Consider the following 19,720-nt stretch of genomic DNA (forward strand, 5'->3'; position numbering starts at 1 on the left):
TTAATGAGTTTTCCTTGATCAAATTTAAACTTAATGTCATTAAATAAACCTACCTATTTTAATGCTTGTCTTTTCCAGTTAAATTAATTAGTTTTTCTTAATCAAATTTAAACTTAATGTCATTAAATGAACCTAAAAATACATCATATTTAACGTAGCTTATTACGTACGAGTACTGCCCAATAATGAATTTGAATTTTATTTTTACGAAAACGTGAATCACTTGACTTATGTAATATTTAAAATATATTAACTACAATATAACAAATGCATATAACCTACCTATACTTTAGTTTGGAATGATCATGTTCAAGTTTTATATAGTCAACTTACATCATGCATCGATCGATGTACAATATTCAAACCACCTATAGTTTTCGTTTTCTTTATAAGATGTATCAACCAATCAATTATCCCACTAATTTTCTAAGCTTTATAAAAAAACCAATCAATAAATACAAACTCAAAATCCAATATCTTCTATTAATCAAAACAGAATATCTTCAATGTCTTATATTTAATGTACCTATTAAATATAGAGACTGTAACCATAATTACCCTAATTATAAGAATAGATTTGATTCCAACCAATTGATCTATTACTTCGGTAATTGATTTGCTTGCAGAAAAGAAAAAAATAAATTTAAAATTTATAAGAATATAAAGATATAGAGATTCCAACCAATTGCCTATATTTGCGTATGATTTCCGCATAATAAGCTTCAAATTGAATATTGAAAAAGATAGAGATATTTTTTTTTAATCTTTCCCGACACACACTTAAACAAAACGAATAATTAAATGTATTTTTTTGTGTTACACTTCCAGTAAAAAACGGTTACAACATGGGCTTTCATAATATGGTCTTTTAACATATTAATGTTATGGACATTTAATAATTATCTTGACGAAAAAAAAGACTATAAATAATTTATTATTAATAAAATTATGAAATTATTTACAATTTGATGACTAATTCATCGCCCTTTTTTATATGTTAAATTTTTCATAGAAGCTTAAAAATCATTTTATTTTCTTTAAACATGTATAACTAATTTATAATCTTTTATGTCATACTAAGTCATAATATAATATTTCTTCATATTTTACATTAATAACCATTGTTTTTATATATCGTCTACAATTCTCTAATTATGTCTATTTGTTCAATTTTTTATTTGATATCGAATATTCATCGTAAATAGATGGTTTAAGATGCCAAAAAAAATATTTACTTGGTGAATATAATACATCAAATATTACAAATACATTATTTAGTTAAATAAATAACCAAAAATCGAAAATTCAAATCAGCGCTGGTGCGCGGATCTTGGTCTAGTCTTACGTTTAAATCCGGAAGGAGTAAAATTTAATAATGTCACCGAATACTGTGACGCGCTGTTTTCAAACCAACCTACCTAATATAACCCCTGATATTCAAACTTTTGATTTACAACCTTATTTCAACTTTAGTTAGTTGTAGATACTTACAAATGAGAATATCATAAATTTCAGGTAAATTGAACATGCATTTACGTGGGAGATGTTCTAATGTATGCCTTGTGATATTTCTTAGATACGATGATAAAACAACAATAAATGTTCTTAGAATTGAAAAAATACTATTTTTTCAAAAGAGAAAAAAGGCACGTTCGTATTTGCTGATTATTATATAGTAAAAAGTAGCCTTTTGCTTGTCGACAGTTAGGCAAAGACTGAACGCCACGCCACACTATCTTCTTCTTTTCAACAGTGTGAAGATGTGTTTGTTTCTTTGTCACTCGTTCTATTCTATCATCATCATAATAAGTCACTAGCCACACTTATGTTTTTTTTTTTCTAAAGTATTCACTGGAAAGATTTGTAAATGTATTTGATAATAATGTATATATGTAATTAATGTAATATGAGTAATTCTGAAAACTAAAGCATATTTGCTTGGTTACTTACTAGTTACTACTACTCTTTGGTCTCCGCGTGATCTTATATCATACTAATTGAAATTAAAAAGTATAATACTAAAAAGGGCTAATGCCATAAAGTCGTAAGTAGGTCCAACAAGGAGTGGTCTTATAACCTAAAAAATGTTGAAAGTAGCTTTCTTTTTGCTTACAAAAGTATATGCTATGTTTACATTTAACAATGAATTTATTGTTGACCAAAAAAAAAAAAAACAATGATTTCAGCTGATGCATTTGAATTTTGATTGTAATGGGCCCAGCCTGGCTGGCCCAATAATCCATAAACGGGTCTAATCATTGATAAAAAGCCCCTTCAGTTTTCAACGCTAAACGCTTATTACAAACGCCAGTCGCGCGTTCTGTAAACGTTGTTGCATACTGGCTAAAGTCTCCTTATTACTGGGACAAACCATCTGATCCACGACGACGACCAAACAAAAGCTCTTCTTGTTTCGGTTTCCCTGTAAGGAAAAGAAATGTCACCATCATCGTCTTCTTCCTTTGTCTCTATCACTTTCTTCTCCCTTCTTCTAGTTTCTTCTCTGAGCTTCCCATCATCATCTTCCGATGACATCTCCGAGCTGTTCGACGCTTGGTGCCAGAGACACGGCAAAACGTACGCTTCGGAAGAAGAGAGACAACACAGGATTGAAATCTTTAGAGACAATCACGACTTCGTCACACGACACAACGGCATCGCTAACTCTACTTACTCTCTCTCACTCAATGCCTTCGCGGATCTGACTCACCACGAGTTCAAGGCCTCTCGTCTTGGACTCTCTGCTTCTTCAGCTCCGTTGCTGGTGGCTAAGGGAGAAAGTGTTGAGAACGTTGGGGGCAAAGTTCCAGATTCTGTTGATTGGAGGAAGAAAGGAGCTGTTACTAATGTCAAAGATCAAGGAAGCTGCGGTATTTTGATTTTATCTATCTGCTCATCAGATTTGATTTGATAGGAGCTTTTGAGTTCAATGAGTTAGTGTGTGATTCAAAGATCAAGACTTTAGGATGGAACTTAGATCAGAGAAGTAACAAAAAAAATTGAAATCTAGGATCTTTGAGAATTGTGGACAAGGATGCTTGATTCATCTATGTTACATGAAGACCAATCATTATGACATAGTTTGGGACTGCAATGCATCTCTTTCACGCTTTTTAACTTTTAGGAGTATAATAAGTTTTTTTACTTTTCTTTTCATAATTATAAATAGATAGATTTATAAGTAGATGTCTTGTGGTATAACTGAAACCAATTAGGAAAGTCAAGAAGCAAATATCCTTGTTTCTTCTATTACATTCATTGCCTGGGAAAGCTGTTTATCTCAGGTAGAGTTTAGCAATTTATAGAACACTGTTACTGATTATTGTTTTGGTACATACATAGGAGCGTGTTGGTCTTTCTCGGCGACTGGAGCAATGGAAGGAATCAACCAGATTGTAACAGGAGATCTCATCAGCCTCTCTGAGCAGGAACTAATTGATTGTGACAAGTCCTACAACGATGGATGCAATGGTGGTCTCATGGACTACGCTTTTCAATTTGTCATTAAAAACCATGGAATCGACACAGAGAAAGATTATCCTTATCAAGAACGTGATGGCACCTGTAAAAAAGATAAGGTATCACTTTGGATTTTTCTTCCTCCCTGTTGGCTTCCTTGATATTTGACATCAAATAACTTACATATGTATCTTCTGTTCTGCAGTTGAAAAGAAAGGTTGTGACAATTGATAGCTATGCTGGCGTAAAATCAAACGACGAGAAAGCGTTACTGGAAGCTGTAGCGGCTCAGCCAGTTAGTGTTGGCATCTGTGGCAGCGAGAGAGCGTTTCAGCTATACTCTAAGGTACGTTTGGATGATATAAAGATACACCTACTCTTTTCTCTGGACGTTTAAAGTTTTAAAATCTTGCCATTTGATGCAGGGAATATTCTCTGGCCCATGTTCAACATCATTGGACCACGCAGTGCTCATCGTAGGATACGGTTCACAGAACGGTGTTGATTACTGGATCGTGAAGAACTCTTGGGGAAAGAGTTGGGGTATGGATGGGTTTATGCACATGCAGCGTAACACCGGCAACTCGGAAGGAGTATGTGGAATCAATATGCTCGCTTCGTATCCCATCAAGACACATCCAAACCCTCCTCCACCGTCCCCTTCCGGCCCCACGAAATGCAACCTTTTCACCTATTGTGCAGCTGATGAGACTTGTTGCTGTGCGAGAAACTTGTTTGGTTTGTGTTTCTCGTGGAAATGCTGCGAGCTAGAGTCTGCTGTGTGTTGTAAGGATGGTCGTCATTGTTGTCCTCGTGATTACCCCGTCTGTGATACAACCAGAAGTCTTTGCCTAAAGGTATTCTTCTAGCTGTGACCTAGGCCTGCGGGTTCAGTTTATTCAGGTAGTTTGGGTGGTTAGTTCGGAATTCGGTTAGTTGGCGTCGGTCAAAATCTCACCGAAAAAAGTTTGGTTCAGTTCGGTTTTCGGTTAGTTTGGTTTCAAAAAAAAAATACCGAAGTTTTCTGTTTTGTGGTTTGTTCGGTTAAATCATGGTTAATTTTGGTTAGTTCGGATTTTGGTTAGTGAGGTTCGGTTATTTCGATTCGGATTTTGGTTAGTTCGGTTCGGAAATTCGGTTAAGATCGGTACTGTTTGAATTTTTTTTTTTTGAGAAAATCAAACCGAACCAAAAACTGTTTTTAACTAACTGAACCGAACTAATCGAGAACCAAATTTTTCGGTTCGGTTCGGTTAAAAATGCCAGCCCTACTGTGACCCATGGATTGTATATACTGATCACAATGCTCTACCTCTACGCTTTTGTTGACTGATGAAGCTTATTCTTTACAGAAAACTGGCAATTTCACAGAGATCAAACCCTTCTGGAAGAAGAATGCGTCCAATAAACTTGGCAAGTTCGAGGAATGGGTTATGTAAGAGAAGTTTTTTAAACTCTTCCACACGGAAGCCTCTTTGGATTCGTTATGTATAAGCTGAGAGATGATTATTTTATAGCTGTTGTTGTGATATGTATTATTAGTATCTCATTTGGATGTATACAAACTTTTGAATCAATAAAGGGTATCTGCAGGACACATTAAATAAACAAGAGTTTCCTCATGTATACGTATAGTACACAAAAGAGCAGAGAGACTAAGCTTCTTCGCTGTTGTTGTCTCTTTTGTTCAGCTCTGCCATCTCCTTCTTCTTTGTTTTGTGCAGGTAATAGAAGTAACAAGCTAAAGCCAAGACTGATCCTAACAGAGCACCTCTTCTCTGCCAACCAAAGTCATCATCCTTGAAATCAAAAGCTAAAACAACAAGCAGAGCCACAACAGGTGAAGCGCACATGTGAACAACATCAGCGAATAAACCTGACACCGAGAGCACCAGACCTAACAGCCCCACCGCCCAAACCTGCCAAGAGAGAGCTAGCCCCACCAAACTCAGACTATAGTAAGTTCTCCCTTTCTTAAACCTCTCGCTCTCTCCCTTTAACTCCTTGAACTCACCGCTAACAAACAGCCCCACAAGGCAAATGAGCGTGGCAACGAAGGAAACAAAGATTTGCATCTCCAGCACCATCCGGAACACTTTCTTATTGCTACCACCATACCTCTTTGTCTTGGCCAGGACTCTCTCGAAGCCGAGCTGCGTTAGGGAAAGGGACAAGGAGAAGGCGAGAGTAGGGAATATGAGTATCAACCAAGCCTTGATGCCGTAAGTATAAGATTCATCTTCAGTAGGAGTCCCGGAAAACGCAGGTGCGCAGAAGAAGTCAGCTGCAAGAGTGAAGATGATTGATATGATGATCCATCTGTTGAACTTGAGACGGTTTATGAAAGCTGAGAAGAGGGAGGTTAGAATAAGCTGAGCAGGTACCAAGATACCCCAACCTACGTATAATCTGGCTAGTGCGTATAGCTTGCTGTAAACAGACACAAGAACACCGAGAGAAAGGTATAGCAAAAGAACACGAAGAAAGGGAGGATGGCGAGTGTTGGTTTGATCAGAGACTGTTTCCGGTTTTGGTAAGATGAAGAAGAGTGGAATCAGGATGGGGAAGGCGACGTTTTGAATGAGAGCTTGCGTCCATGTTCCTCTGTACTGTTGGTACTGGTCATTCTCTGAGCGATTGTTTTGGACGTAGTAGAAGTTCAAGAGAAGCATGACGAGAGAGTCTCCGGTTAAGATCAAGAAGCCGCAGAAGAAAACAGAGATCCACCATTTGCGTTGGGATCGAATCTCGCTCGTGTTGTGACGTCCTGGTTCTGGACCTCGAAACTCCTCCATGAGTCTTCTTCTTCTTGGATTTTGCAAATGCGCAGATATTAATGTTATAAACCGTGGCGTGGAGGTTGGACCTCATTCCTCATGAGTGGTTAAACGTGCAGACACACATTTCAATCAGTGGAAAGAGAAAGAAGAGAGAAGTATTGGTCACGAAATTGTCATATGCTTTTGACTCAAACTTGCTTTGAATAAGTATGATCCCATCAATTAGCTGTAAGATTGGTTTTTTTTATTTATTTATTTATTTATGTTATCAAAGGGGGCATATTGCCGGCAAAAGACAAGTCTAAAAGTCATCTTAACTCGTTCCCAGCTGTAATTAGCTCTCCCCTTCGAGAGGCGGTAATAGAATTAAGCTAGCTATTTTTTTGTGATTAGACGTGCATGTTTCTGAGGAATCTTTGTTTGATATTAGCATGGACATGAATGAGTAGCAGAAACAAATGAGTCTTGTTACGTATAACATTTTGTAAGCAAACTACGTGGCCTTGTAACCCTATATTACAATCAGTATGTTTCTTGTTGTTCAATCCATATTTCTTTTTCAGGTTGTCATGGTTTCGACATGGAAGTTATGTAACTTGTGTTTGCTTGATTTGATTTTCAGAGTAAGTATTTTTTTTAGTTATCTGACTAACAATTTATTAATATTTTATATGAAGAGATAATAAAAAATAGAATTGTTGTTTGTAAAATAGTTTTTGTAATATTCTTTATATAATAAAGCACAAGTCACCTAACAAATCAAAATTTGACATATGGAAAATGCTTTAAAAATTAAAAAAACAATTGATTAAAAAAATGTTTCAATCCGTAATTTCTAGCAACTAAATCCTAAATTTTCTCTTGATACCACCACGTATAAAGCAATTTCCCACGTTTTTAACTGTTGTTTCTCATATTTATTTTAGGAATTTTTTACATCTTGAGACACTTTCTCACATTCAAATTACACTATAAGACACTTATCACTTGCGACACACTTTCTTTTGTCAAAATGACTCTTATGACCCTAAACTAAAGAGAAACTCTCTCCTCTTCTTATTTCATTTTATTATTTTTCTTATTCTACTTTATGTATTTATTACTTTTATCTCAAGTTCTAAAATATATTAAACAAAAATAATTATCATAATAAACTATATATAAAATTTTATATCTTTTAAGATCCATGTTCATATATATATTAAACAAAATGTGGACGTGGACACCAAAACGTGAATAACAGAATTATAAATTAGTTGTGGACATGAACATCTTAACAGAATTATAAACTAGTTGTGGATATGGACAATATTCATTCGATTCCATTCATCATCTCGGGATCTAAATTCAACTCTAATCAAAATTACATCCATCCACATCATGACAAAGCGCAAATTGCTTAGATCAGAAATCTCTGACATGCAAGATCTATTACTCTCCGACAAAAGATAAACGCTTCTTCGATTTTTCTCTCCTCTCATACTCACAATATCATCTCTTTCTCATCTTGATTGAAGTTTAACTGTAGATAATTTATCAATTGAGCTGAAGAAGCCAAGTGTTTGTATTGGAGATAATAGAGTATGTGTCCACGTTTTATGGTATAATTTTAGTAACATGAGTCCATGTCCACATATTGTTGTATAGTTTTATGGAATCAAAACAGAGAGTTTGTCCTCGTTATCTACTATAAACACATTAACATCACATATCCAAACATTACTCATCACTCATCCACACATCACCCGTCCACAAATCACCCAACCACACATCATTCGTCCACAAATCACTCATCCACAAGTGTCATTTCCATTAAGGGCAAAATTGTCCACAATCTATTGCTGGCCCACAACAAAGTGTGTCACATGTAAGAAGTGTCTGTATGTGTAATAGAAAGTCAAAAAGTGTCTCTTAGTGTAATCAACTCTTATTTTAGATCTACTAAATTACTTGATGTTTTCTATCTTCTCCGTTAGGCAAAACAACATATCATTTTTTTTTTGACAAACAACAACATATCATTTCTTATCTCCTATATTTTCTGTTCTGTTTTTGGTTCTTACTATTTTTCTACAAAATTATTCTCTTGGAAAATCCTATAACTACATTCACACACAGTGTTCTTCCTCTTGACTAAAAGGAGGCTAAAGGGACAAGTACCAAGTTTTGTCTTTGACAAAAAGGTTTGCATGTTTTCCATTTTTACTACGTTTTCCTCTCAAATTTTGATTTGTTTGATTAATTTTTTCTTTGTTGAAACAATTATTTCTAAGTATTCACAATTGCAAACGAATTCGATCATAATATTTTTACTAAACGTTTAAAGGAGTTTGCATATCTGAATCCAAAAGCAAAATTTTCTTTATTCAAGCAAAGTTGACTATTCAATTTTAAATAAAGACATACTATTTCATTATAATGTAATAAAAAAGCAAATTAAAGTTGTAAATTTTAACCTTAGAAATTCAACACACTATAAGTATTTTATTCAGCACAACAAACTATAAGTAACTGGGTTAATTTGTTTTTAATGTGTTCTTTTTCAGAAAAATATGTTATGTAAAATAACATAAAAATGTCAATGAATTAGTTAAAACTGTAAAAAATATTTAAACAGTAAATTTATTTGATTCATCACATTCAAATTTTTTTTAAAGATAAATAAAGTATTTGTTATATTGTACGAATCATTTAATCAAATGGATCAAATAAAGTATTTGAATGATAATTTTATATTTTGTATATATCCTTTTTTTATAAAAATACTACAAACATGTTTCACTTTTATAATAATACAAGATATTGTTTTATTTTATAAAACCGCTTTATTTGGACGCATGCATCTCTAATATTTTGTGCCACTGTTTATATAACATTTAAAAAATATTTATTCTTATTGAAAATTATGAAACTGATCAAATAATTTTTAAAACAGTAAATTGACCCGTGCGAAGCCTGGCAGTACTAGTTTGTTTATAGGGAAAATTAGAAAAACGGGACACTTTGAACTTGGATTTGTCCGCTTAAGACTTCAGCAACATTTTTTAGGAAAATAGGATTTTAATTCCTGTAAATACCATAATGCCCTTAAATTAATCAATTAAGTTGAATTATAATAAGTAATAATTTTCTAATAATTTTCGTAATAGATTTAATAGTTAAAATAGTTAAAAAGTTAAAAAAAAAAGAAAAAAAAAGAGAGAACAAAAGAGGGACACAAGTTAAGATATCAATACCATAATTCCTTTTTTTTACCTCGTCTTCTCCGCCTAGAAGCTTCTCCCATGGCGATTTAGGGTTCTTCATCCTCCCTTGTCTTCTCCGCCGAGCTCTTCATCTGCCCTAGTATTTAATCCCGTTTTCGTCATCTTTCTCTTCTATCTCACTGAAGAAACAACGAAATCGAAGTCTTCTTTCTCAACTAGTTTCGTCGGACGGGTCAATTCCAAATCGAAGTGTTCTTCCATCAAATTCGCTCACGTTTCTTAACAGTATGTAATAATCCTTGATTCTCAAACTGAAGTCTCGTAATTGCTTTTGTTCCTTTGACATATCACATGCTCTCTTTCAATAGATTTTTGTTTTCTCTCATAATACGTTGCGTCTCTAGGGATTTTGATGAATTTGATTTTGTATCAGGTGGACCAAAAGCTGCGTGTATAGGCTTCGCTGGCTTTGCAACTTTCTTTGTACTCATAGAGAAGTTATTCGACAGGCATACGTAAACCAACAATATATCTAACAAACGCCATTGCTGCGTATTGTTTAGCTGTTTCTTATACAGTTCATCACCTGAGCACAGGGAGAGGGATGAAAACTAGAATTACATTTTCCAACAACATAGAAGAAACTTAAGCTTGCTGTTTGATTCAATATTGTTCAGTTGTTGTCATTATTTATCATAGATTTGGTTACACTCATGCTCTAATATCACAGTGTTCCTCAAAAAATAAGGGCATGTCGTTGTACATAAAAGTTTCAGGTTGCATAGATTGATTCAGTTTTGTTGTGTACCTTCATATTGCTGAATATTAATCTGGTTAAAGTTCAACTTTTTTTATGTGCGACAGTGGAAGAAAACTTTATTACAAGTAGAATCACTTAGCTTAGCCTCCCCAACAATGGGGGTACAATGTCCTTGACTCATCAAAATCAATTCTAAAACTGAGGTTTGTTGTAGCCACTGTCAAGAGGACGTGGTATACGCTAGGATCATATATGGTAATCTGATCGTTATATTCTCAAATCTGACAAGGAATCTAGTACTACAAACACAACCATAATGATATAACTAGGAGTACTCTTATGCGTTGTCTACTTTTTTACAAAAAAAAAAGCTATCTTCATAGATGAAGAAGATTAGAGATGTCCCAAACAATGTTCCACCTTTCATCTGAAGGCATGGTGAAGTTGAGCTCAAACATCTCTTTAGAGATGTTACCACTTTCACAAAACCCAACAAGCTTGGCAACTATCTCTGCACTCTCTTGCACGTGCCTTGAGTCGTAAGGATCAGTCCATAGCTTGTTCACGAACTGTAACTTCCTCTATTTCCCTTCCAGTGGTACGTCCCACTTTATGTACAACTCCTCTCTCTCCTTAGGCGCCAGTCTCGAGTTTATCCTTCTCGCCAAAAACTACATCAACAACACATTGATGATCTAAACAATGTTTACACACTGAAATGAATAATGTCACAACTTATGTGTACGTCGCTCGATGATAGAGATACAACTGCAGGTTCACCAGATTTAACATAGATTAGAACCATGTTGTATTGATAGAGAGAAGAGATGATTATGTCGATGAAGAAGAGAGAAACACAAAGAACAAAGAGTAAAAGATCGTGGGAGTGGGAGGAATGAGAAAAACGTGGGAGAAAATATTCTTTGAGAGATTTAGGGTAGATTTAGTTTCGATTTAGGAAACATCTTTAACCGAATATGGAAGTTTCCATATTTTCTGGAATTGCCTAGAATATGTATACTAACTTACGCAAAACAAAGTAGAGTAGCTGAGAAACATATTCTTCCTTTATGCGTCATATAAGGTAAAAAACAGAACATATTATGGCACGTAATATAGCCAAGCTATATCATTGAGTTGTAGCTATATGTCGTTATCAAGTTGTAGGTAGACTGAAGACATCTTTCTTGATTATAACGTTTGGAATTATAGCTATGTTAGAATATATAAGAAAGACTAGTTTACGTTGTATACTCTGGATATATTTATGTATAAAACTTAGTATCCGATTTCTAGACTAAGTAGATAACCAAAATGAGTATTCTAACTGTAGCTAGAAGATAAAATAAAATATGATTCCAGTTTAAAAAAAACAACTAAACATATATATTGTCATACTTATGTTTCCAATAGTTTTTATATTTTTTAACATTTTTAAAATTCAGTTTATTATTTTTCCCATAAAAGAAGAATAAAATATGTCTAGAATTGCCTAAAGTATCAGAAGTACTATTATGACAAATAAAATTTCAAAGCCTTTTTTTTTCTAATTTTTTCTTGTTTATAAATGGTAATACAAATGTTATTTTTTTGGGTACGAGAGTGACAAAAAAAGATGTCGGTAAGAGAAAAACTGGTTTTCGCTATTAGAAGAGACAAACCGGCATAAACCGGAAGCGGACCAAACAAATTATAAAAAGCTTGGTTATCAAAAGACTTAAACCATGTCAGACGTTAAGAATGAACACGTGCCGTGCGTAGAAATAACACCGTGTGAGCGTGTTATAAGGAAGACGGAAAGTTTTGACACGAGGTGCAGAGGAAATAAGAAAGCGGTAGAGATGGCGATGAAGACGGTTTGGATCGTACTGCTGTGTTTGTTTGTTATTGCACAGGCAGATCAAGGTGGTTTCGATGTTCGCCATCACTTATCCACCGTCACCAGGTTCCTTCACTTCCGCTCTCATTATACACTCTCAGATTTTTTTCAATCGTTGCTCAGAAATTGAAAAATCAGGAACAACACTTACTTCTCTAAGTCTGAAATTTGTTTAACCTAATTGGTCGAATCACTGTTTGCTTATCTACATTAATCTGATTAGTAAGTTGTAAAATTATTTATTTTTGAATTTGGAAATGCAGATACTCTGTTTCGAAAGATGTCACACAAAATTTGATCGAAGGGTCAAAAGTCCCTAGTGAGTGTACACCTATCCACCTCAACCTCGTGGTAAGCATTACTTTTATCTCGAGGGAAAATCTAAATGAGGATTGATAAATACTGAAATGGTTGTTTTTTTAACATGTTAGGCTAGGCATGGGACTCGTTCTCCTACTAAGAAAAGGTTGCGAGAACTGGAGAGTTTAGCTGGTAGGTTAAAGGAACTTGTAAGAGATGCAGAAGCTAGAAACTTGCCTTCGGACAAGATTCCTGGATGGTTAGGGAAGTGGGTTTCTCCTTGGCAAGGGAAAGTGAAAGGCGGGGAGCTGATAAGGCAAGGTGAGGATGAGTTGTACCAGCTTGGAGTCAGGGTTAGGGAACGGTTCCCCACTTTGTTCGAAGAGGATTATCACCCTGATGTTTATACCATTAGAGCCACGCAGGTTAGTTGGTGGTTGGTTTTGCTTTAGAGTTACAAAGCAAAGTTTTCTTTTTTTTTTTTTATTATGTGAAAAACGCTCATGAATTGGTTTAGATTCCTCGGGCGTCTGCGAGTGCTGTGGCATTTGGAATGGGGTTGTTCAGTGAGAAAGGAGACTTGGGACCAGGGCGTAATAGAGCGTTTGCTGTCACTAGTGAGAACCGTGCTAGTGATACCAAGCTGAGGTTTTTCGAATGTTGTCAAAACTACAAGGTTTAGTATTTGATTGACTCATCCTCAGTCTAGTAATTATTCAGGCTATTTGCTTCTGAGGTTTACCATTTTTTTTTTTTTTTAACATGGTCTGTGAATGCAGAGTTATAGAAAAGCTAAAGAGCCTGCTGTGGATAAGCTCAAGGAACCTGTTCTGAACAAGATTACAGCTTCCGTTGCTAAGAGATATGGTTTGAGTTTCACGAAACAGGACGTTTCTTCTCTCTGGTTTCTGTGCAAGCAGGTGCTTCCTTCTTGCTTTTCGTGAAAATTTCATTACCTTCATTTCCTGCGGGCTATCACACTTACTTGTCTGTGATGAATAGATTGGAATGCTAAAAGTTTTTTTTTTCAAAATTTCAGGAAGCATCATTGCTTAATGTAACTAATCAAAGCTGTGAACTTTTCACTCCATCTGAGGTACAAGTTGAAAATTCTTTCTTTAACGTGTTTGAATATTCTTTAGTTTATGGATTTAGTGCTAGTTATGTGTAACACACAGTCAACTTGTAGGTTGCTTTGCTCGAATGGGCAGATGACTTGGAAGTGTTTATTCTCAAAGGTTATGGAAATTCATTGAACTACAAAATGGGAGTTCCATTGCTCGAAGATGTTTTGCATTCCATGGAAGCAGCTATCAAGGCCCGAGAAGGTAATGCCAACTTGAAACCAGGAATAAAATTAACCATTTGCTTATCATCTTCAAAACCTTTTTTTTTTTTGATCAAATCATCTTCATAACCAGATTTAACTATTTTACCCCTTTTTTTTTTTATCATGCAGAAAATCTCCCACCTGGAAGTTACGAAAAAGCAAGACTTAGGTTTGCACATGCAGAAACAATAGTTCCCTTCTCTTGCCTTCTTGGACTTTTCCTTGATGCATCTGGTTAGTCCAACAATTTTTCGCTTCTCAGATTCCTGCAATTGCATTTGTTATGAAATAGATAATTCTCCTTAAGGCTTGTTCTTATAAGGAGGTTTGAAATGTTTCAGAGTTTGAGAAAATACAGAAGGAGAAACCGTTGGAACTCCCTCCACAGCCTCCTAAAACCAGGGACTTTAAAGGCAGCACCATGGCTCCTTTTGGTGGGAACAACATGCTTGTCCTCTACAGCTGTCCTGCAGCTTCCTCCCCCAAGTACTTCGTCCAGGTTCTGCACAACGAGCATCCTATTGCAGTTCCTGTAAGTTTCCATCTGATTAATAAACGCAGACCCATCTTCAGCTCTATTAAGACAAAACTTGTAAGCTTCCTAACATCTCCTTACAAGTTTATCCGTTTCTGCCAACAGGGCTGTGATGGAAAAGACTTCTGTCCTCTTGAAGATTTCAAGGTACTCTGCATCATTCCCTCTGAATTTTCCTACAAATATTTACATTTTTTTCCTTTAGACTACACATGCATGACTCTTTTTTGTTCTTGCAGGCCAAAGTGGTGACCCCTCACCTCAAGCATGCTTTTGACAACCTCTGCAATGCTAATCTAGATGACCCTAAACAGAACCATCCATCAGGTAAGTTATCTTTTTGGAGCTGGCTGCTTGGGTCGAGCCAAAAAACCGAGCTCTAATTACTTCATAACTTTTGTTCTTAAACTCTGGCTGTGTCCAGTTTCAAAACCTGAAATCAGATTGAGCATTATTGTCTGTTTTTTGTTTGTTTGTCCCCTTGCCACAGTTTAAGCTAAGTTCAATCCGCTAATCTGAAATGGTTCGAGAGGCATCTCACTCAAGCTTGATTTGATCTCTGTTTCTCTTTACATGCTTGGTAGAAACCAAAAGCTCTATATTACAGATCTTAAGGACGTGTAGTATGTGTGTTCATTTTGTATAACTGAGAAAAGAATATGTATATTAATCAACTTATAAGATAGAGACTGAAAACAAATCTAAGTGAGATGACTGATGGAATCAGGACACTCGAGACGAATATAGTCATACATGGGTCGAGCCAAAAAACCGAGCTCTAATTACTTCACAACTTTTTTTCTTACACTCTGGCTGTGTCCAGTTTCAAAACCTGAAATCAGATTGAGCATTGTTGTCTGTTTTCTTTGTTTGTCCCCTTGCCACAGTTTAAGCTAGTTCACTCCGGTAATCTGAAATGGTTCGAGAGGCATCTCACTCAAGCTTGATTTTGATCTCTGAACTCTTTCCATGCTTGGTAGAAACCAAAAGCTCTAGATTACATCTAAGGACGTGTAGTAATGACTTATATGTTTATTTTGTGTTGATTCCAAGCCCTCTTGGACAAAAAAAGAAGATTAATCTATGATCTAGTGACTGAGAAAAAAATGTGTATATTAATCAACTTATAAGATAGAGACTGAAAACAAATCTAAGTGAGATGACTGATGGAATCAGGACATTCGAGACGAATATAGTCATACATGAGTCCTTGAAAAGGGCTTATGGCAAGTGGTTGGGTTAGGTATATGGTGTTGTTTCCATTGCGAAGAGAAGGAGCTGGAACATTCACACTGTATACCCAATAGAGTCCATGTATACCATGTCTTGCAATCGTATTATCTTTTCCTATTTCCCCTGTAGTAAACAATGGAGGATCCTTAGAAACATCGTTCACACGAACCTGCAAAGAAAAAAGAGAAACGTTAAACCAAATATCAATTGAATGTTTTCACTTCTATAGTTAAAGAAATCAACTTCAAAACCCACCTGCAGTTCTGCTACATTTGAAGTGGCTAGAGCGATTCTCAGTTTGAAATTTCCAGTAAAATTTTTCATTTTATCGTCGAGTTGAAACTTGATCTGCCATGTAGTACCGTTGTATCCTCCATCAGCTTGCTTCCTACAGACACACATTCTTGCACATATTAACAAAGTTTTCATATTCATATAGAGCAGCTTTTGAGTTTGAGTTTAGAAGGAGACTAACCTTGTAACTTGCATGTAGAACCAGTTTTTGGAGTAATCATCAACATCAACATTGTAAACCATATCTTCATGGGGGTACAGTTCGGCATACCGTTCCCATAATCCATATTGTCTGTATTTATCAGAACGGTTTAGGTATAGTTTGTTAGTAAACGTCGGGTTAGGGTCAGGAATGTAGAACTCTGCAGCGGTTCGGTCTGGTACACCGATCTCCCATAGAGTTACACCGTCTCTTGGAGGTTCATACACCAAGTCGCCTAGGCTAATATTCGTACCTGGTTCCAATATTTTACTCTTTGTTAGTAAAATATATATGGAACAGTCTCGTTGTTGTATTACGGTTTACTAGTGTTGGGACCTGGAGAGATGTCGAAAACCGTCTGGTTGTGGTAATCACCGATGAATCCAGGAACAAATGCATAGAGATTGTAACGACCAGTTCTCACATTGTTGATAGAAAAGTATCCTTTCTCGTCTGCCTTTGACCAGAACTGATAACCCTGTCAATGTAATCAAAACCTTTATAATTGCCGCTAAATCAAGAGGGAGAAGAATGAATCATATGTGAATAAATTAATAAATATTACTTTGTATTCTCTTTGCCATGAGCCAACATCTCCTGGTGCAGCCAAACCAACGTAGGACCCATTCGCAGGTATATCCTCACTCCTTATGTATCTGTTACATAACCAAACAACAGCTTAGGCATGCTTTATGTGACAATTACATAAAAAAAATTTCTTTTTTTGATGAACCGGAGATATCTGGCAGGCCGATGCCCAACCGACTAATCCCGGGACAATGACATAGTTTTAAAGGAAGAAAGAAGAAAATAGTGTACCGGTCTCGGACAAGTAATCGACCGGTAACAGATCCTCTTTGGTCAGATGAAGGGTAGTCACTTGACGCTGTGAAGTTATAAGGCCATTTCTCTTCTTCAATCTTTGTCTGAAACAAACAGCCCATTCAGCTCAGCTATTTTTATTCTTACATGTGATTATCTATATGTATGTGTGACAGACCTGGTTCTTGGCCTGAGTCCAAAGCAAGAGAGGATCAACTCCTTTAGGAAAAGAGTTTAAATAAATAAAGACAGGTCCAAACACTTTCTTCCATACTTCACCTTCTTCAAAACTCATGATTAGTTCTGCTCCAACATAGTGAGTGCTGTGGAAAACCTGTTTCCATTTCACACACACACATCAATTATCAACCATCTTTATATGCTAACTTCCTAATGTAGATAAACATATGCTCACCGCGAGGTTGGTTGGACCGACATGGGAGCCTAGGAACTGTTTGAGAGGACCAGCAGACCTGAACTCGTTGCTCGGAGTGATTTGCCAGAAACCAACCGAGTCATTTGTGCTTATCCATCCATGAACTTTTATGTCTTTACTCTCCATTGAGTATTCATACTTGTCATCCACCTGTAAGGTCATAATCAAGATTAATAATCCTCTGTTTCCTCTGATTTTACTGCTATGTTTTCTAGAAAGAAATGAAGTTTAAACCTCTCCTTTAAACTCAGGCTCGATAGGGTCGAGAAGTTGAACGGCCTCGGGGTAAGCAAGAGGTTTACCTCGAGGAGGAATCCGATCTTCTGGTACAGGCATGTTCCCTTGCCTCTCATCTGAAATCGCCATGTAATGAAACCTACACAAAATAACAAGTGTAACATAGTTATAATCAATCACTATCATAATAACAAAGTACTTCTACTATAGGAGAATCATTACTTGTCCTGGTTTAGCTTAAATACTAATCGAATATTATCGAGTTCAACAGCAGGCCACCCTTTTAGCCTCTCGAAGATGGCGTAACTGTAGAACCCGGACGAGTTTCGCAGCACTACAAACCTGAAAATAAACTCAAATTCCATGAATATTGATTACAAAACACTAAAGCTTTTTGTTTACTTAGATGTATATACTAATTTTAACTACCTCTTGTCTATATTCACAGGAAGAGCCGTCGTTGAAGAAGCATTCCATGTCCTTGAAAACGATAGCTCTATCTTTTCATCGCTCTGCGTTATCACTTCCATCTTTGTTGCTTCAATCCTGTACATTAGTCCAAGTAAGTTTTATACTGGAGGATTATTGGTATACATATAGATAATTATAAACAGAGAGTTATCTACCGGTCTAATGTGCCTTTGGACTTCTTAACTTTTTTCCCTGGAAAGTTCCACACTAAGTCCCAGTAACTGCAGTAATCATATCAATTGAATTTCAGTATCATGGAGTTTAGACATTCAAATTAGGGCAGTGACCGAGTCACATACATAGACTTACCCTCTATCATGTTCATTGCCGGTGTAGGCAAGTACATTTTCGATACCATTGTACCGTATTCCGGTTACAAATCCCTCAGGATTTGACAAAGTTAATTGTAAAATGCCATTGTCCACCACCACCTGTAATTAATCATATATATTAGGGTTTTAAAACGCTCTACATGACTTGCATATCAAGAAAGCTAATGAAGAAGCTAGAAACAATTTTTTTTTTTCATTTCCAAAGGGTGTCTCTAATAGTCAAAAGCTAATGAAGTATATTGATTAGTGGAAAAGAACATACATGTCCATCTTGGTAATGTAACTGCAAGACTTGTGTTGATTCTGGATCAGAACTTTGGTTTTGGGAGATTGCAATTTCAAACAAAGACAAGAACATGATCAAAGAAATGATCCATCCTCCCTGTTTCAATAAGTGTCTCCGGTAACCTTTTTGTCACCAAACACGTACACACACATGTTAACGTTTCGTTAAGAGTTTAGTTCTTATATGTTAAAAAGGAAATGTTGATTATATAATTCCAAAAAGAATTGTAATGATGTTTCTTTTCTGATGCGCGCTTACCTATGGTCGCCACGAGCTGGTAAACATGTGAAGACAACTTAAACATGATAAAATCAGCGGATTTGTCTTGGAGCTTTCTCGAAATGCTGTCCACAAAAATAATCAGACATGTGAAGTTATTGGGACGAGGCAAGGAAGAATTAGAAGAAGCGTCGTTTTATATTTAGGACAAGTTGAAAACATTATATAGGTTCTCTTGTAACAAGAATCTATTACCCATACAAAACCTTTGAAGTAGGACAAAGACAAAAGACAAGAGGTAACACAAAGGTGCATGTGAACTAAGAGAAAATGAAAAACAGAAAAAGGGAGGAAAAAAAAAGGGAAGTTAAGTGGTTAAGGCAACAACAAAGACTTTTCTTCTGCTATAAACAAAGAATTTCTTTTATATATATAATAACAAGAATGCATTTTAAGACTTTATTGATAATTATATACATATATTAGTTATCGTATTATATTTATAAACAATGCTAAGATTCATAAAAGGTAACCACTCCCAATAACCCTTCTAATTTTTTCTTTTTCCCCAACAATACTTAACCTACTCGGTAGATTTCTAAGGAAACTACAAACCTAATCATAACATGACATCCAGTTCACTTGAAAGTGGTTCGGCTTCTTGACGGTGACACCACTTTTTAATTATTCATTATATTCCCTAAAGTTTACTGTTGTAGAGAAAGATGTATAGGATTATTCATTTCAGAGAAACATATCCACAGACAGGGGCGAAGCCAGGAAATTTTTCTGGTGGTGCACTACTAATATTAAAATTAAAATATGAAATAATTTTTAAAAATATTATTTAAAATTAAAATAAGATATAATATGAAAATAAATGTAATAAAATATTGATATTAATACATTATAAATTAATCATTGCTTGAAGTAAGGTAT

At 35.6% G+C, this 19,720-nt stretch overlaps 4 protein-coding genes across 6 annotated transcripts in view; 2 read left to right on the forward strand and 2 right to left on the reverse strand.

Moving 5' to 3' along the window:
- Window positions 1–2,364: 2,364 nt before the first annotated feature.
- Window positions 2,365–5,081, forward strand: LOC106295770 (low-temperature-induced cysteine proteinase). The gene is made up of 5 exons (XM_013731747.1): window positions 2,365–2,870; window positions 3,343–3,578; window positions 3,665–3,805; window positions 3,885–4,316; window positions 4,812–5,081. Exons 1-5 carry the CDS (start codon window positions 2,438–2,440, stop codon window positions 4,896–4,898), a joined length of 1,329 nt encoding a protein of 442 aa, XP_013587201.1. The 5' UTR covers window positions 2,365–2,437; the 3' UTR covers window positions 4,899–5,081.
- A 27-nt stretch (window positions 5,082–5,108) lies between these two features.
- On the reverse strand, window positions 5,109–6,592 carry LOC106295772 (probable purine permease 16). The gene has a single exon (XM_013731748.1). The coding sequence runs from the start codon at window positions 6,252–6,254 to the stop codon at window positions 5,115–5,117; it is 1,140 nt and encodes a 379-aa protein (XP_013587202.1). The 5' UTR covers window positions 6,255–6,592; the 3' UTR covers window positions 5,109–5,114.
- Window positions 6,593–11,951: 5,359 nt separating this feature from the next.
- Window positions 11,952–15,156, forward strand: LOC106295822 (multiple inositol polyphosphate phosphatase 1). Of its 3 annotated transcripts, none has more exons than XM_013731816.1 (12): window positions 11,952–12,150; window positions 12,348–12,435; window positions 12,516–12,809; window positions 12,902–13,060; window positions 13,164–13,304; window positions 13,424–13,480; window positions 13,574–13,712; window positions 13,844–13,948; window positions 14,056–14,246; window positions 14,355–14,396; window positions 14,489–14,576; window positions 15,137–15,156. In XM_013731816.1, the coding sequence occupies exons 1-12, from the start codon at window positions 12,047–12,049 to the stop codon at window positions 15,139–15,141; spliced, it is 1,413 nt and encodes a 470-aa protein (XP_013587270.1). In that variant the 5' UTR covers window positions 11,952–12,046; the 3' UTR covers window positions 15,142–15,156. The 3 variants fall into 3 exon arrangements, with proteins under 3 accessions (XP_013587270.1, XP_013587269.1, XP_013587268.1); XM_013731815.1 differs by lacking the exon at window positions 15,137–15,156 and adding an exon at window positions 14,740–14,988; XM_013731814.1 differs by lacking the exon at window positions 15,137–15,156 and having other exon boundaries at window positions 14,489–14,794.
- The window catches only part of LOC106295821 (probable rhamnogalacturonate lyase B), a 6,115-nt gene continuing 1,261 nt past the window's right edge, over window positions 14,867–19,720 (reverse strand). The window contains exons 2-17 of the mRNA XM_013731812.1: window positions 18,821–18,906; window positions 18,539–18,684; window positions 18,254–18,375; window positions 18,100–18,165; window positions 17,903–18,019; window positions 17,696–17,815; window positions 17,471–17,612; window positions 17,216–17,386; window positions 16,979–17,134; window positions 16,798–16,904; window positions 16,544–16,634; window positions 16,315–16,456; window positions 15,958–16,231; window positions 15,738–15,870; window positions 15,381–15,651; window positions 14,867–14,931 (exon numbers count right to left, since the gene is read on the reverse strand). Coding sequence (XP_013587266.1) covers window positions 15,400–15,651; window positions 15,738–15,870; window positions 15,958–16,231; window positions 16,315–16,456; window positions 16,544–16,634; window positions 16,798–16,904; window positions 16,979–17,134; window positions 17,216–17,386; window positions 17,471–17,612; window positions 17,696–17,815; window positions 17,903–18,019; window positions 18,100–18,165; window positions 18,254–18,375; window positions 18,539–18,684; window positions 18,821–18,906 — 2,125 coding nt within the window. The 3' untranslated portion in view covers window positions 14,867–14,931; window positions 15,381–15,399. The remainder of the gene's footprint in view (window positions 14,932–15,380; window positions 15,652–15,737; window positions 15,871–15,957; window positions 16,232–16,314; window positions 16,457–16,543; window positions 16,635–16,797; window positions 16,905–16,978; window positions 17,135–17,215; window positions 17,387–17,470; window positions 17,613–17,695; window positions 17,816–17,902; window positions 18,020–18,099; window positions 18,166–18,253; window positions 18,376–18,538; window positions 18,685–18,820; window positions 18,907–19,720) is intronic.

Source organism: Brassica oleracea, chromosome C5 (assembly GCF_000695525.1).
Source record: "Brassica oleracea var. oleracea cultivar TO1000 chromosome C5, BOL, whole genome shotgun sequence".
NCBI lineage: Eukaryota > Viridiplantae > Streptophyta > Magnoliopsida > Brassicales > Brassicaceae > Brassica > Brassica oleracea.